Source organism: Excalfactoria chinensis, chromosome 2 (genome assembly GCF_039878825.1).
Source record: "Excalfactoria chinensis isolate bCotChi1 chromosome 2, bCotChi1.hap2, whole genome shotgun sequence".
Classification (NCBI taxonomy): Eukaryota; Metazoa; Chordata; class Aves; order Galliformes; family Phasianidae; genus Excalfactoria; species Excalfactoria chinensis.
This window is the reverse complement of record NC_092826.1, coordinates 123233170-123247396: the sequence shown is the minus strand read 5'-3', so window position 1 is coordinate 123247396 and position 14227 is coordinate 123233170. Positions and strand designations below refer to the sequence as shown.

At 35.4% G+C, this 14227-nt stretch overlaps 1 protein-coding gene across 1 annotated transcript in view; it reads right to left on the bottom strand.

The window, feature by feature from the left end:
• Nucleotides 1–3588: 3588 nt before the first annotated feature.
• Nucleotides 3589–14227, bottom strand: part of MRC1 (mannose receptor C-type 1) — a 48302-nt gene continuing 37663 nt past the window's right edge. Inside the window, exons 22-30 of the mRNA XM_072328455.1 lie at nucleotides 14008–14177; nucleotides 12361–12463; nucleotides 11160–11389; nucleotides 10054–10219; nucleotides 9274–9426; nucleotides 7187–7303; nucleotides 6771–6938; nucleotides 4224–4277; nucleotides 3589–3926 (exon numbers count right to left, since the gene is read on the bottom strand). Coding sequence (XP_072184556.1) covers nucleotides 3685–3926; nucleotides 4224–4277; nucleotides 6771–6938; nucleotides 7187–7303; nucleotides 9274–9426; nucleotides 10054–10219; nucleotides 11160–11389; nucleotides 12361–12463; nucleotides 14008–14177 — 1403 coding nt within the window. The 3' untranslated portion in view covers nucleotides 3589–3684. The remainder of the gene's footprint in view (nucleotides 3927–4223; nucleotides 4278–6770; nucleotides 6939–7186; nucleotides 7304–9273; nucleotides 9427–10053; nucleotides 10220–11159; nucleotides 11390–12360; nucleotides 12464–14007; nucleotides 14178–14227) is intronic.

Below are 14227 nucleotides of genomic sequence, written 5' to 3'. Positions count from 1 at the left end.
AAAAACAAAATAAAATACTAAGGTCCATTTCACCACCATGGTTGTCTGAGAAGAGCCTTTAAACACCCAAAAAGTGAGAAAGAAGATCAGAAGACAGCAGAGAGGCACTCCACTCAGAAAAGCAGCACTGAGTTTTGTGTTGTGTCAGCATTGTTCCTTTGGCAATCTCTGCTCCCAGGCAGGAAGTTACACCATGCAGATTCACCATCTTCTCTCTGAAGTCTCTCTCTCTCCTCTTCTGCAGAAAAGAGGAAACAGAAACAAAGCACAAGAAATGTAGCAGGATGTAAAGAGGCAAGGCAAAATTCTGCATGCTACCAACAATTGCTCCCAAGTCATTCTTCAGTTACTACCACAGAAATTAATTGGTTAAGTCCATGCAGGTTCTACAAGATGTGTCCCTAAAGTTCAATAATTCATTTTCAAAAGGCACCACTATAAATATCTGGGGTGGAGGAGGAAAAAAAAACTACCCTGTTTGATGTAAGATTTCTATTCAGAATCCGCACATATAGAGCAAAATCACAAAGTTTCCAGTCCAGAAAAAGGTGTGTTTTTTTTTCAATGCCGAAACCAAAAATCTTAGTAGAAACATCCTATACTAACAAACAACCAAACAGAGGGAACAAGCTTTTCATTTCTGTAGGTAGGTTCAGAGTGTATTGAAAGAGCAGCGAAAAGCACCGGGAATTTTACTTTATTTTCAAGATACATCACCTCCTTTATTTGTCATTCATCCACCTAAACCACTGAGATGAAATGTAAGAAAGCTCAGCAGAATCAGGGGGCTGTGGATATGAACTATTAAGGATCACCCAAAAGGTCTCTTTCACTTCTCTATCCATCCTTTGTCTTTCATCTTTTCAATCAAGATTTTTGTTCGTTTCTTTTTTTTTAAATAAGAATATTTCACAAAAGCAAGACCTAAGTAGCAGCATCTACTCTGGACACAAAATAAAAGAGCACAAAAGCAGCAAGGGTACTTAGGAGGAAAGACTGCGTCTATAAGGAATAACAGCCTGTAGCAGAGAACGGCTGAAAGAAACGTTGACATGACAATCAATAAGAAGATGTACTGATTTTATTCATACTTATGGAGCAACACAAATAGTTTCCCAAGCCCAATCATGGAAACTCTTCTAAGTATTCAGTGACTTGTCAAGAATATGATCGCTTAGCAGCAGGAAAGGAGGACATGTCACCAATGTTTGATTAAACCACTGCAATCCAGGACTGAAATAACAAGAGAATGTGGAAAGAGAAATACTTTGAAAACTACTCTCCTCAATCTTTCTTGAAGATTTACATGACCAAAGAAATGATGATCGTCAAAACATTGTGCTATGTATTCAGTCTAAAGGGAACTATGTGAAAGAAGAAAAAAAAGAAAGAAAGAAAAAAGGAAACTGAAATGATCACAAGTCCACTTCGTCTTATGTTAATTAGATATTGTTTAAAGTAATCAAGTTATTTTCTCTGCTTTCCATTCAAAAACTGAAAAATTGTCAAATTGTCATTACTGTACACATCATGTATAGCATATGAGTGCTCTTCTTAAGCTAACTAAATGGAACTTAAATGATCTTCTGTATTATAAATGCCACTGCTTTCATGTTTGCTCTTTCTCATAGGAGATTTGCTCTAACTCCACTGTATTGCAATTGGAGTGACAGTAAAGCATGCAGCTTAAATTTCATATTCCTCCAAATATCTTACATGTCTTACAGTAGAACAGCATTACAAAAAAGCAGCTACACCTAATGCTAGCTATTAAGTGGCATCCAGCTCAGAATGGGTAGATGAATTCAGAACAAGACAGACTCCAGGAGCTGGGTTCTCTCCCTGTCAATCTTTAGCTGTAGAGACACACCTACTAAGTATGGCAGAGTATGAGGAAATGAGACATCTCTTCAATCTTTGTTTTCTTTCCAGTTATACACTTGCATACATACATGTGACAAAAAGTTGTCTGGAAGAATCATTTGGTGTGATCTGAGGCCTTTAGGATTGTGGAGGGCCTCAGAACAGGACTGAGCTTCTTTTGGATAGAGATTGTACTGATTTGTTTTTGCACAACAGGCAGTCAATGAGACTAGAATCCCAATACAGCCTCTTGGCATTTCACTGTTTCTTTCTGTTTCAACGATATTGTTGAAATATCATCATCTTTAACATCATTAATCAAAGCTGAACAGGAAGTTTCTGGTTTGTAAACTACATCAGGTGGGATGAAGAACCATTAGAATTAATAATCCCCAAAAAGACAAGCTTGAACAAATATGAGTTTTAAAAAAAAAAAAAAAAAAAAAAAAAAAAGGAAATTGCAGAAGAAATAACTGCTATTATTATTAGAAAAGGAGAAGGGCAGAAAGAGAAAAGGGACTCCAGAACAGATTTCCCCATCTTCACTATATGAATATAAAATTCCAGATTTTTCTAGATCACAGCTGGCATTTTTTTCTTGGTTTTAAGCATATAATCCCTGGATAGATACAGGAAAATAAGTTTGTTATTTGATCACAGTTCAGACTGGAATGTCTCCAGGATTGCCTTCTCCTGTTTAAGTTTATCCTATTACAGTCCGTCTTAATGGCAAGACCATTTAAAAATCAAAGTTAGCTATTGTTTATTTCACAGAATGAGTCTGAAACCGCAAAATCAAATTATCATACACCTTTATACGAGAATGAGGAATCACACATGATTTGTGTTTTATAAGATTTGGAAAAACTAGAAATATAAAACCCACATTTGGAAATTGAAGAATTATGTAAATGGTAACCAACCTAGGCATTTCTGCAAGGAAACTAGGTCAGTACTAACGGATACATTGGTTAGGCTAAATAGCCCCTGACTTCCAGTCGCACCTCACAAATCTATGCCACTGCTTGTGAGGGTATAAAAAAGCAACATGTAATTATCAAAACAAAGTGCTCCTACAAGCCTTCAGAACACATATTGGTATTGCTTCTCCCCCTTCTCTGTAACTGTCCTGATAAAAAGGAAATTTTGCTGTTAACTTTATTGCCTCTCCCAGACAAGTCCCCTTGTAGCCAGCAAAAACTCCAGCCAACTATGCTTTTTCCATTTCAAAGGCCTGCCTCCCATTTTTACCTGACCAAATCTTAGAAGAGATAAGCAACAATAACTAAGTACTTTGTTCTCCACATGGTGTGAAATCACAGGAATAGGAATTTTGCCATGAAAGGATTTTTTCAGTCTCTTGGTTCAAATAGGATACCTAAACACAGGTTTGTTACCTAGCAACTACCACTGTAGTAATGCCACTGAGAGTACTTGAAAGCTGGCAGAATTAGAGAGATGTTTGTTGAATAGCTTGAAGGTTCTGTATATCACTACATAGTCTGAAATGAATTTCGTGCAGAAATTACAAATCTTGAAAGCTTCCTTAAGTGAATCAACCAAAATTTCATTTTCTTTACTGCATCCATTGCTATTGTTCCATTTAATAATTAGCATTATCTTTTTCCCTAACATCATCTGAAATCTTACACAAGATGGTTATGAAATAACGATGATGCTGTATGTAATATTATGCACACACTGCAACTGGCTAATACAGTATTTGCACTGAGAAAATATGCAACTGTAGTTGCATAATTTTATTAAAACAAGGCACATTACATTACATTTTACATTACATATTACATTAATTTTATTATACTATAGTGTCGCATGTTCATTCCGTTCTATGTTGGTCACAAGATCCTTTGTATCTCCAGTTCCATCACTATTAAAATACAAATTGTTCTCAAAGCTGTCATTTGTTGACAAGCGATTCTTTCTTCTTTTGTAGAAGAGAAAGCCTGCAAGGCTGCTTCCAGCAAGGATGATGATGACAACAATAACTACGATTCCTGTTTTACCGTGGCTTAGAGTAGAAGCCTCCTCATCCTTGGTCATCGCTGAAAACAAATATAAACAGTAAGTTGATTTTAAAAGGCTAGCTGCATTTCGTAACACAAATAATTATTTTAATTTTTTGTTCAGATACTCAGTGGAGTATATCATTTTCTACTAGGAAATTATGTGCTCCTAAGAAACACACAGTTACTCGGAAAATGTAGGAATATGTAGAAAATCCTACCAAAAAAAATGTAGGATACATAATATAGAATATGATTGTTATTTTTTCTTTTTAATATGATCTTCCACTGGATACATTTTTGTCTACCTGAAAGAAAATAAGCAAATATCCTTACCCTTTGTAGGCATTTCAGCTGGTGGCATTTCAGCTGATGGCAGTATTTCAGTTGCTGGTATTTGAAAACATTGAAAAATAATTATGTTATTACACTTTATATTAAAATTATGTGATTTGAAAACTCATAGTGAAAATCACATTCAGAAAAGTATATGGTAATACAAATCTCACACACAGCTCTGCACATATATCAAAAGTCAAACCACAATGGCCAACTGTGCTACATTCTCTCACAGTTTACATAAACTAGCAGGATAAATATACCAAGAACATCAGAAAAGAATATGGAGGCAGATCCCCACACCAGTGTAAAACCAAAGGAAAGACTACACAGCTTCTTTAGGACAGACCTGCTCAAACATGATCCTGAATATAATTATAAATCCTTGCAGTACTCATCATTCTACATGTAAATAGCAAATATGTTTGCTTTGCTAAGAGATGGCTTGCCTCCACAGACAATTAAGTCTATTCCTGAACTCCAGCATGTCTTAGCAATTTTCACGTACTGTGCTCAGTTCTGGGCTCACCAGTTCAAGAAAGACAGGAAACTTCTAGAAAGAGAACAGTGATTACGATCCTGGAGCATCTCCCTTATGAGGAAAGACCAAGAGACTTGGGAGTGTTCAGCCTGGAAAAGAGGACTCTATGAGGGTATCTAATCAATGCTTGTAAATCTGAAAGATCTGGGGCCAGGCTCTTTTCAGTGACGGGACAAGGGGCAATGGGTACAAACTGGAACACAGGAAGTTCCATGGGAACATGAAGAAAAAATTCTTTACTTGAGGGTGACAGAACACTGGAGCAGGCTGCCCAAAGGGGCTGTGGAGGCCCCTTCTCTGGAAATATTCAAGATCTGCCTGGACACTTTCCCATGCAACCTCCTGTAGGAAACTGCTTTAGGCATGGAGATGGACTCCAGATCTCCAGAGGCCCCTCCCAATCCCTACAATTCTGTGATTCTCAGACAAGTTATAGTGAAATGCCATGAACATAATATTCCTAGCCACTATTTTGAAGTCCAATCCACTAGCACCTGTAGAACTGTTGAATTATTTAGACTACATACTTATTTACAAAACTAAGTTAGATTATTTATGTAACAGAGCAGCTCCAGAATTTCAAGTTACTGAAATAATTTTTATCTTAGCAAGTGGAACAGCAAATATCATCTATTTTACAAGAATATTTCAGTCACTGTTTTGCATTTACAACCTTTCAGAAAGCAGCAAATGCAGCAAGGCACAGTAAATGAAACTAAGTTAAGTGATGCTTCTAACACTCCATTTAGCGCTACCACAGGTTTGCAAAATTCTGCTGACCTGAGCTGCATTACTACAGCAGTTTAAGACTCAAATGATTCTGAGTGACTACTTAGTCCTTGAATTGACATTGGCAGTTCAATGACTCTAGAACATTCCAGCTCAGGAAGCTAGATTGTTTGAACCTAATCATAACTGTTTTTCAGCCATTTCAACTCTCAGAATTGGTTTAGTATCAGAACAGGTGAATTACGGTGTCAGTAAAAAGAAGAGATATGAATGGTTGAAAAGAAAGGGGCGGCCATTAATTGCAACATTTTTTATCTGCCTCTATGACTATTTTAGTTAAAGAATGAAAATAAATTGTCTTTTCATTTCCCAGTCACAATGTAAAAAGACAGGCTTTAAACTCTGAATGGATAGGTAAACCCAACAGCTCTACAGTATTTCCTGTGAAAAATACAGTCACTGTTACAAGCATCTGAGTAAGCCATAAAAGCAAATTCTTAGAAAGGACAGCAGAATTTCACTCATTTCCAGTATTTTAGGGAAGTGGACAGCTCAGCTTTTAAGTGTATTTTGTTCTCCTCAGTAATTATTAGTAAGAGATTGTTGATACTGCAATACAAGCTGGAAGAAATGACTGGTATGAGTTTTAGGAAAACATATGCCCTAAATGTGCCAAATTTGCACATTCTGCTATTTCAGTTTATTACATACAAACTATTCTATTTGCCTTAATTTTCACTTATTTATCTTCTCAAAACAGCAAAACATAGAGGAAAAAAGCCAAAATTGATTGTTAATTCACAAATAAAAAATAATCAGTTAAAAGAAGCACTGCTTTACACTGCAAAATAATACACATATGAGCCTTCCATAACAAGGAAAGGGTAACCCCCCTGTGCTAAAAAGGGGGGATTTCCTGAGCAATATATTTTCAAATAAACTAATTTGTGTGTGCAAAGAACATTAACAACTTGATAACTGAACAACTGTCAACACAGGACAGACAGGCTTGTTAAAGGCACACACTAGGAACAGTTGAGATAAGAACAGAATATTTTCAAAGCAATTCAAAGGGTTCTGAATGCTAATCAGCCCTTCTGCTTTCTGGCAAGACTTATTCTTTCTTTCTGTTAGTATGCAAGTGTCATTCTCTTCACATTTATAAAAACACAAACTGCTCAGCTAAAATGCACTGTGCATAAAAGTCATCTACTAAATACTAGCACACAAAAAGAATATTCCTTATATTAAAAAAATATAAATGTAGCACTTACTCTTTAGCTTTTTGCAAACATAGCCTTTGTAGGAGGTGCAGTAGATGTTATTCCAGTACCCAGAGTTTGCATACATTTCAACACAATGTTCATTTTGTTGAGGGGAAGGTTCTCCTGTATTCCAGTTGACAAAATTCACTGCAGTGTTGTCTAGCCACAGCCATTCTCCTAAGTGAGAAAATATTGAACACATTAAAGAATAAGATATTATTCATCTTCTGCTCTGTTTTTATTGCCTTCCTGAGAAATCTGCTGGTTACTTCTTGATTACTAGCTTTCCTGATTACCCTTTCTAATTTCTCTTGAAATGTATTAGAGAAGTATAATATAGTTTTTTTATATCCATATTAAACAATTTATGGCAATTCTTCATAAAAATAAATAAATAAATAAAAATAATTAAAAAAAAAAATTACCATCTACATTTCTGTACATTCCAGTCCAAAAAGTTGATGTCTTCCCTTCAAGTGGTTCAATTATGTATGTCAGAAAGCTGGCTTCAGCTGAGTCTTCAACTGATACCAAAGATGCACCTGCAAGATCCAAAGAAAACAAATATCTCAAAGTTTTACAGTGTCAGGCACTTTCATTGTTCTGTGAAATGCCAATCTTATTTTTACCACCGATTATCTGTGCCAAGTTCCAAATGGATTTTGAAATTCAGAACAAGAACTAACTTTTGATAATATCCCACAAAGAACTCATGTATTTTTGTTGGTGTATTTTTTTTTTTTAATCATTTCCAAGGCATTGCACTAGCACAATTTTATCATCACTGAGAAATAGCAATAAAACTGAATAATGGCTCAAGGAAAAATACAAGCTAATATGTTATACAGTAATAATTCCTACTGATGGTTTAACATTAAAAAGTCTCTATGCAAAATCACAAGATTAAAGTAAAAAGTAGCTGAATCTTCAGTCTTTGCACAATTTAACTTCACATATTGATGATTAAATATTTTCCAAGCCTTTATATAGATCATATATAGCTCAATTGCTGCCTTTCTGAAGCACAGTCATTACTGAAAGTCTTCAACTAGTTCTTGTTTATTTTCCTATATTCTCACTGCAGTCATTAGAGAAAGATCATTCTGGTCATCTGTTGTCCAGGTAGTGTAGTAGATATCCGGTTAGTCATCCACATACAACACAAGGCATTCTGCCATAATGATTCATTTTGTTTGATGCTGTAGCAAAGTCAAGACATCACAGCATGGGGCTTGCAGTGTGCCAGCAGAGAGAACGAACTATGCAGCTTTGTTTGGAATGTCATTAAACACTAAATGAAGACCATCTTCAGCTCTCTTTTGCATGAGGCTACAATCCAGTCAATACTGCAACATCTGCTTTGATTGGGAGAATGAATATTTGAAGGTATTTTTCCTCAGGTAAGGAAGGTAAGAGTTAAAAAGAATGAAAATATGAACGAAATGTGGATTACTGTTGAGCTAGTGATAAATTCTACTATGGTTCTGAATTCTGTTATGGATGAGATATAATTGGAAAATGCCCAACTGCAAACAAAAAACAGAGTGCAAGTAGGGACAGCAAAATATAGGAGAACATGGAACGTTCCTCTTTTTTTCACTGCAGTCTTCATGTTTTTCTATTTGTTCCCCTTTTGCAGAATGATTCAGATATTTTGTAACTGTTAACGTTTGTCATGAAAAGCTTTTCTGCACATCCTCAACACAGAGACATTAGCAGAGAGGGTAGCATGAGTATCCTTCCTTGGCTACTGCTGATCCATCAAAGAAGCCATCAGCCCACCAAAGACCATTTTTCCCAAGTCCAGAGGAGCAAGGGGAAGAACCCAAGTTATGGATTCAGAGAAAGGTACATCATTCTTTATGGTTCTGTCCTAGGGCTGCTACACAACAGCCTCAGCCCCAGTGACCAGGCATGAAAGATATCAAGGCAAATAAATGGCTAGTTGAATATGAGTCAACTGCATGCCCTGACAGCCAAAAGGGCTGTCATCCCAGAGCACAGCATGCAGAGAATAGCAAGCTAATCAAGAAAGCAATTGTCCCACTCTGCTATACAGTGGTGCAGCCTTACTTTGGGCACTGGGTGCAGGCTTAGGCAGCACAACACGAGAAGGAAATTAAACTATCAGAATTCAAAACAGGAATAATCAAGGTGCAAAATCAGATCAGATGTACAATTGATAAAAAATTCCACTAAACCAAGATTTAGTGATTGCTACTTAGTGATGAGAATGACTGTCTTCTAGCAGGGCCAAAGAACAAAGCTTTCTCTTTACTGATCTCCACTCCAGGCCACACAGCTCTTATAATGCCTGGTACACATAAAATGCAGCATGTACAAATGGTAGACAGCTATCCTCCATCTCCTCCAAAATCAGGGTAATAATTAGATTTAATTGTGGGTCAACACTTGGACCATCCTTGAAATCACAAAGTGTATATTGCATGTTCAGCTTTCCACAGAGAGAAAAAAATTCTGAAAGACAAGCTCTTTAACTGACGATACATACCCAGTCGAAGACATTCTAAAGATGCCTGAGCCCAGTTTCTTGTAGATGAAGATTCTATATAGTAACAGTGACCTCGGAAAGGAATCCAAGAATGGTGTCCTTCTGATTCAGGGCACTTTCCAGGAAGCTGCGGGGGCTCAGTAGGAGCTTGAACTGTTAAAAAGAAAAAGAAGGAAAGGGAAAGGAAAAAAAAAATTACGAACACATTGTCTTATATATTCCTTTATCATGAACAGACTATTCCAACAGAACATTAGTAAACTTATTCAAGTATTTAATAAAATGTAACTTTTATAGTCTGTACTGCTTACTGCAACATAACAGCTGAATGTCCTTAATCAAAGAAAAAAGTACTGCAGCCTTAAGAAATCTAATATAATCCAAGCACACTGTTATGCTTTAACACATTCTATATCTCTATCTTTACTCACAGTCAGAGCTAAATTAGGGGCCATATGAGCTTGGTCCTATGGGTTGTGAGCTAATGCCATAAGCTACTATGATCAAATATTCTGTGTAACTATGGTTTGGTCAGTCAGCTATTTCCCTTTAACACCATATGGGTGTGACCACTGCCCTTTGATTCGTTATCTTTTGATTCTTCAATTTTCTTAATTTTTTTACATAATTATACCAGAATAAAGTTGAAATATATATATATAGCTATTAATGTAAAGCAATTGGCTATCCATAGACACACTAGCTTTGTTAATTAAATGTTGGCCCTCATTTTAAGTCAGACAATCAATACAATTGCAATAGTTAGTTTCCAGTTCTTACCATCAGGCTTTTTGCAAACAGAGAAGTAACTTTCATTGCAGAATCCTGTCTTCCAGGCTCCAGAAATGTCTAGGTAAACACACCCGATTTTTCGCTTTGGCTCCCCTTCAGCCCATTTAGTATACTTCATTCTCCAGTTATCAATCCATTCATAACGCCCATTTGTCTGAAAACAAAACCCCGGGAATGAAATCTTAAGTCTTAACAATTTATGCATCAGTCAAATGCCTGTTATGATGATGCCTGTGCAAGAAGTTTTCAGTTAGGGCAAAAAATGATTTTTAGCAAAAAAGAAGTGCAGAGTAAGTGACACTGAATGAATTTTAAACTTAACAAAACTCTTAACTTGAATGTACTAATAATCTCACTTAAAGTAGTTTTTAGGAGTAAAGTGGGAAGAGTAATTTTTTTTTTTCCTCTCAGGCTTCAAGAAATATAGAATATTTTAATTTGAAGCACATTTAAAAAACAATTTATCTCCCACCAATGTTTGTGAAAACAATCAAATAATTTAGTTATTATGAGGAACGTTTCATCATTTATGTATTTAAGAAATGCTACATTATGCCCACCAGTTTTTATTTCCTTTGTGTATTAAGCCAAATGTGGGGGATGCAGGACAAGTGACTGTTTCAAGCAGAAAAGACAACATATTTTAATACAAGAATGTACCTAAATATCAAAGAAATGGGAGAGGGCAGACAAATAAAATAAACCAATTTATTAATAATTTGGCTAACTACCCTCAAAATGTTTGAAGAGTGATTCTATCAGAACCATTGTTACTTCACAGTAAATGTTTTTCACTGTACATGGATTTTATCTCAACTACAAAGAGATAATTCAAAATGCTATTTTGCAATGTACTGTCTGGAAGTGCATAGAGTTTAATGTTACAGAAAAAGTGTTAAAAGTTATGCACACTGTATATAATTTAGGAAGAGTAATGGAAGAGTGGAGATCCCTACCTGTAGATATGACAGTATAAGAAGTATTTAGGATCAAAAAATAAATAAATAAGAACATAAAGATATAATATGACTTTGCATTTTCTGATTTTTCCATAAGAAAAGCAGCAGCATGTTTAATTAGTTTGATGTTCTTACCACATTACTGTTAAGACCAATCCATATAGGCACCCCATACTTTAATATCTTTAACCACAGGAATGAATGACTGTAGGGGTCTAAGATGCTGGAAAGGTCAAACTGAACACGTTTGCAGTTTTCTCGTGCATCCGCCCAATTCATTTTTGTATGGACAAACATATAACTACTGTTACCATAACGGATAATGCTTGTTGGGTCTGTAGTTGTAGAAGGGAGAAATTCAGCATCTGTATAACAAAGGAAGAAAAAAAAAAGGATCATGTACTAGTTTAACAGCTGAATATTATTTGACTGTAATTGCAAATAAGACACAGCAACCTGCCTCTTTTCTGGATTTCATACTCCCTGACCAACATGGGTTGAACATGCTATTCTTTAGGCAAGATTCTATAGTATAAATCAATTACAGAGCTGTCAAAAGGAAAAGAGCCGCTTAGAGCAATTCATGACAAAGAATAAAGGAGCATTCTGTATAATTCTCCAGAATAGTATAACTTAAATAAATTGGAATAGAGTAGGACAAAACTTTCCATCAACAGAAGTGTTTTGCTTGTTATCTTCAAGAGATATTTTTGCCAGAGAAAATGGAGACTACAAAACAGACCAGCTCTTCCAAATCAATCTGATATTTAAATCCAGGTTTTCACTGGTTTTTGTTTTCCTTTTGGAGGTAAATCACCTCAAGTTCATAGTGAATGAGTTACATTCACACTCTAGACAGTTCATTCAGCTTGTACAATTTAGTATTTCCCAGAATACGTTTTAAAAGCCAACATGTTCAGAAAATGACAGACAAAAATCACAGAAAAATTATCATTCGTATATATTTCTGTCATATCAGTTTCTTAAAATGCTTTGTTGTAAGGTGTAATACTACACACAGCAATATTAGAATTGCTCTTTCTCAAAAGCAAACACTGATCTATAGGTACCACCCTTACAGTGAAATTTCATACTAAACACGAATATGCAGATATAAATTCCAGCTCAGGAAGTTAGTAATATGGCAGTTACTGGAAGCAGTCAGCTGGAAGACCTTTGGTCTGACAAACATGATACTGGTGTTCCTGCCTGAAAAACAGTCTGTTGATGTGTCTTTATTAAGAGTGAAATCGTGTTGAAATCCAGCACAGAACACCCCAGCAAGATCCTGAATACTCATAAGCTTTGGTTATACTTTATAAGAAAACAGCAATACCTGCTTTAATTTGGCATATATATCCTCTGTTGTTATCACAACTCTCATCAGCCCACTTCCCTGCTTCCTTAACAGGATTATTTCTCATGACAACACAATCAGCCTTGGGACAAGAAGATACAAAATCAGTTACAAATAACTAGAAAATGTGAATAAGAAACTTTGGTCTCTCGTTTACAACTTCATACAGATATAACATTCTAATTTATTCTCATATCTTTGCAAGTTTTTAATGATGTAGAGTTTCTGTTCCTCTTGCACATCACAAGTTTCTTAATGTTGCTCTATCTTGAGCAACCTTGCAGTGAATAGGCAGACAAGAAATTTCTGGTTCCTCCCATCTCCAAGCATACAGCATGAAGAAAAGGAAAGCCCCAGATGATTTAAAGAGAAATTAAATCAAATACTGAAGAAAAGACTAACTTTTTTCACGGAAAAAGAAAACAAACTCCAAAAACAAACAATCAGACAAACAAACAAACAGGAACCTTCAATGGGCAATGTAACATTTCTGAAATATCCGTCCCTTAAAATTTCTTATTGCAAGCCATAATACTAGACACAGCAAACTCAGACCAGTTGCTACTCAAAGTCACTAATCTGTAGGTATCACCTTAACAGTGAAATTTCAGTTTCTATTACATGAACACAATATCTAGAAACTTTGTTCACACATATTAAATACAGAGTGACTAATGCACTACTTTCTTCGTTACTTTTGCTGTCTAGCAAAAGCTATACAGAGAAAAACTTCAATAGTAAGTGCTATGCATTAAGATTTAAATATTTCCAATTGAACAGATGCAAAGTACTTTGTATAAGCTATGATATGTTCCTTTTTTTTTTTTTCTTTTTTTTTTTTTTTCCTGAGGTCAAGTAAAAATAAATTTGAAATTTTTAAACTGAAAACAAAGTTTTCATAGATAATTTCATAGAAATCATAATACCTCCTACAAAAAGAGGGGGAAAAAATGCTTTGTTCCTTCCAAAAGTAACACTTTATACATGCTTTCTATTTTGAACTTCATATTCTCAAACATTTTCCCCAGTAAAGATAAAAAGCTCAGAGGGGATACTTTCAAAACCAGAAAAAGAAAAAATATTCATAAAACTAGGATTTGTGTGGTAAAAATTCATTCAAGAGAAATACAGCTAATGCTGTAATTGAGAACAATCTAAATCACATTAGATTAGTGAGAGGGACTCTATGACCTGTGAAATCAGTTTGTATAACAGCAAAATAGGGAAGTTGGTTTTTTTTCCATGAAACTCGAATGCCTAGCTTTTTACAAAGATATGTCCTTCCTGCAAATGTGACTGACTAAATTAGCTCATATGTACAACAGGGAATGTTTTTCTGTAAATAAATCTTGCAAGCTACATGCTAAATACGAAACACCTCACATTCAAAGCACAGCAGTGGTCAGAAGACGAGGAAGATGTGCTTATTCCACACACTTTTTGGGCAATATCACAAGGTAAGAAAGAAAGAAAGAAAGAAAAACAACTATGGTGATGTCAGTACTGCTAGTAAATTATACAGATATGAAACTAGTAAACTGAGCAGTAAAGTTTTAAATCCCAGCAAGTGCCTAAATGTGTAATCTAAAAGCATGTATCAGTGGACAGTTTGTGATTGCAATTTACCTGGCCATCATATGAGTATGATCCTATATGTCCTGATGGGAAGCCTTTGGCCCAGTTTGTAAAGTAAACTCCTCTTCCATCTGTCCAGAGGAACTTCAGTTCATGATTTATATCATTTAATCCAATCCATGTGTCAGTGAGAAAATCTTTCATGTGGAAAGTGAGGAAAGCTAGAGTTGAAGAAAATAATAATTAAAAATAGTAAAAGAGAAAGAAAATG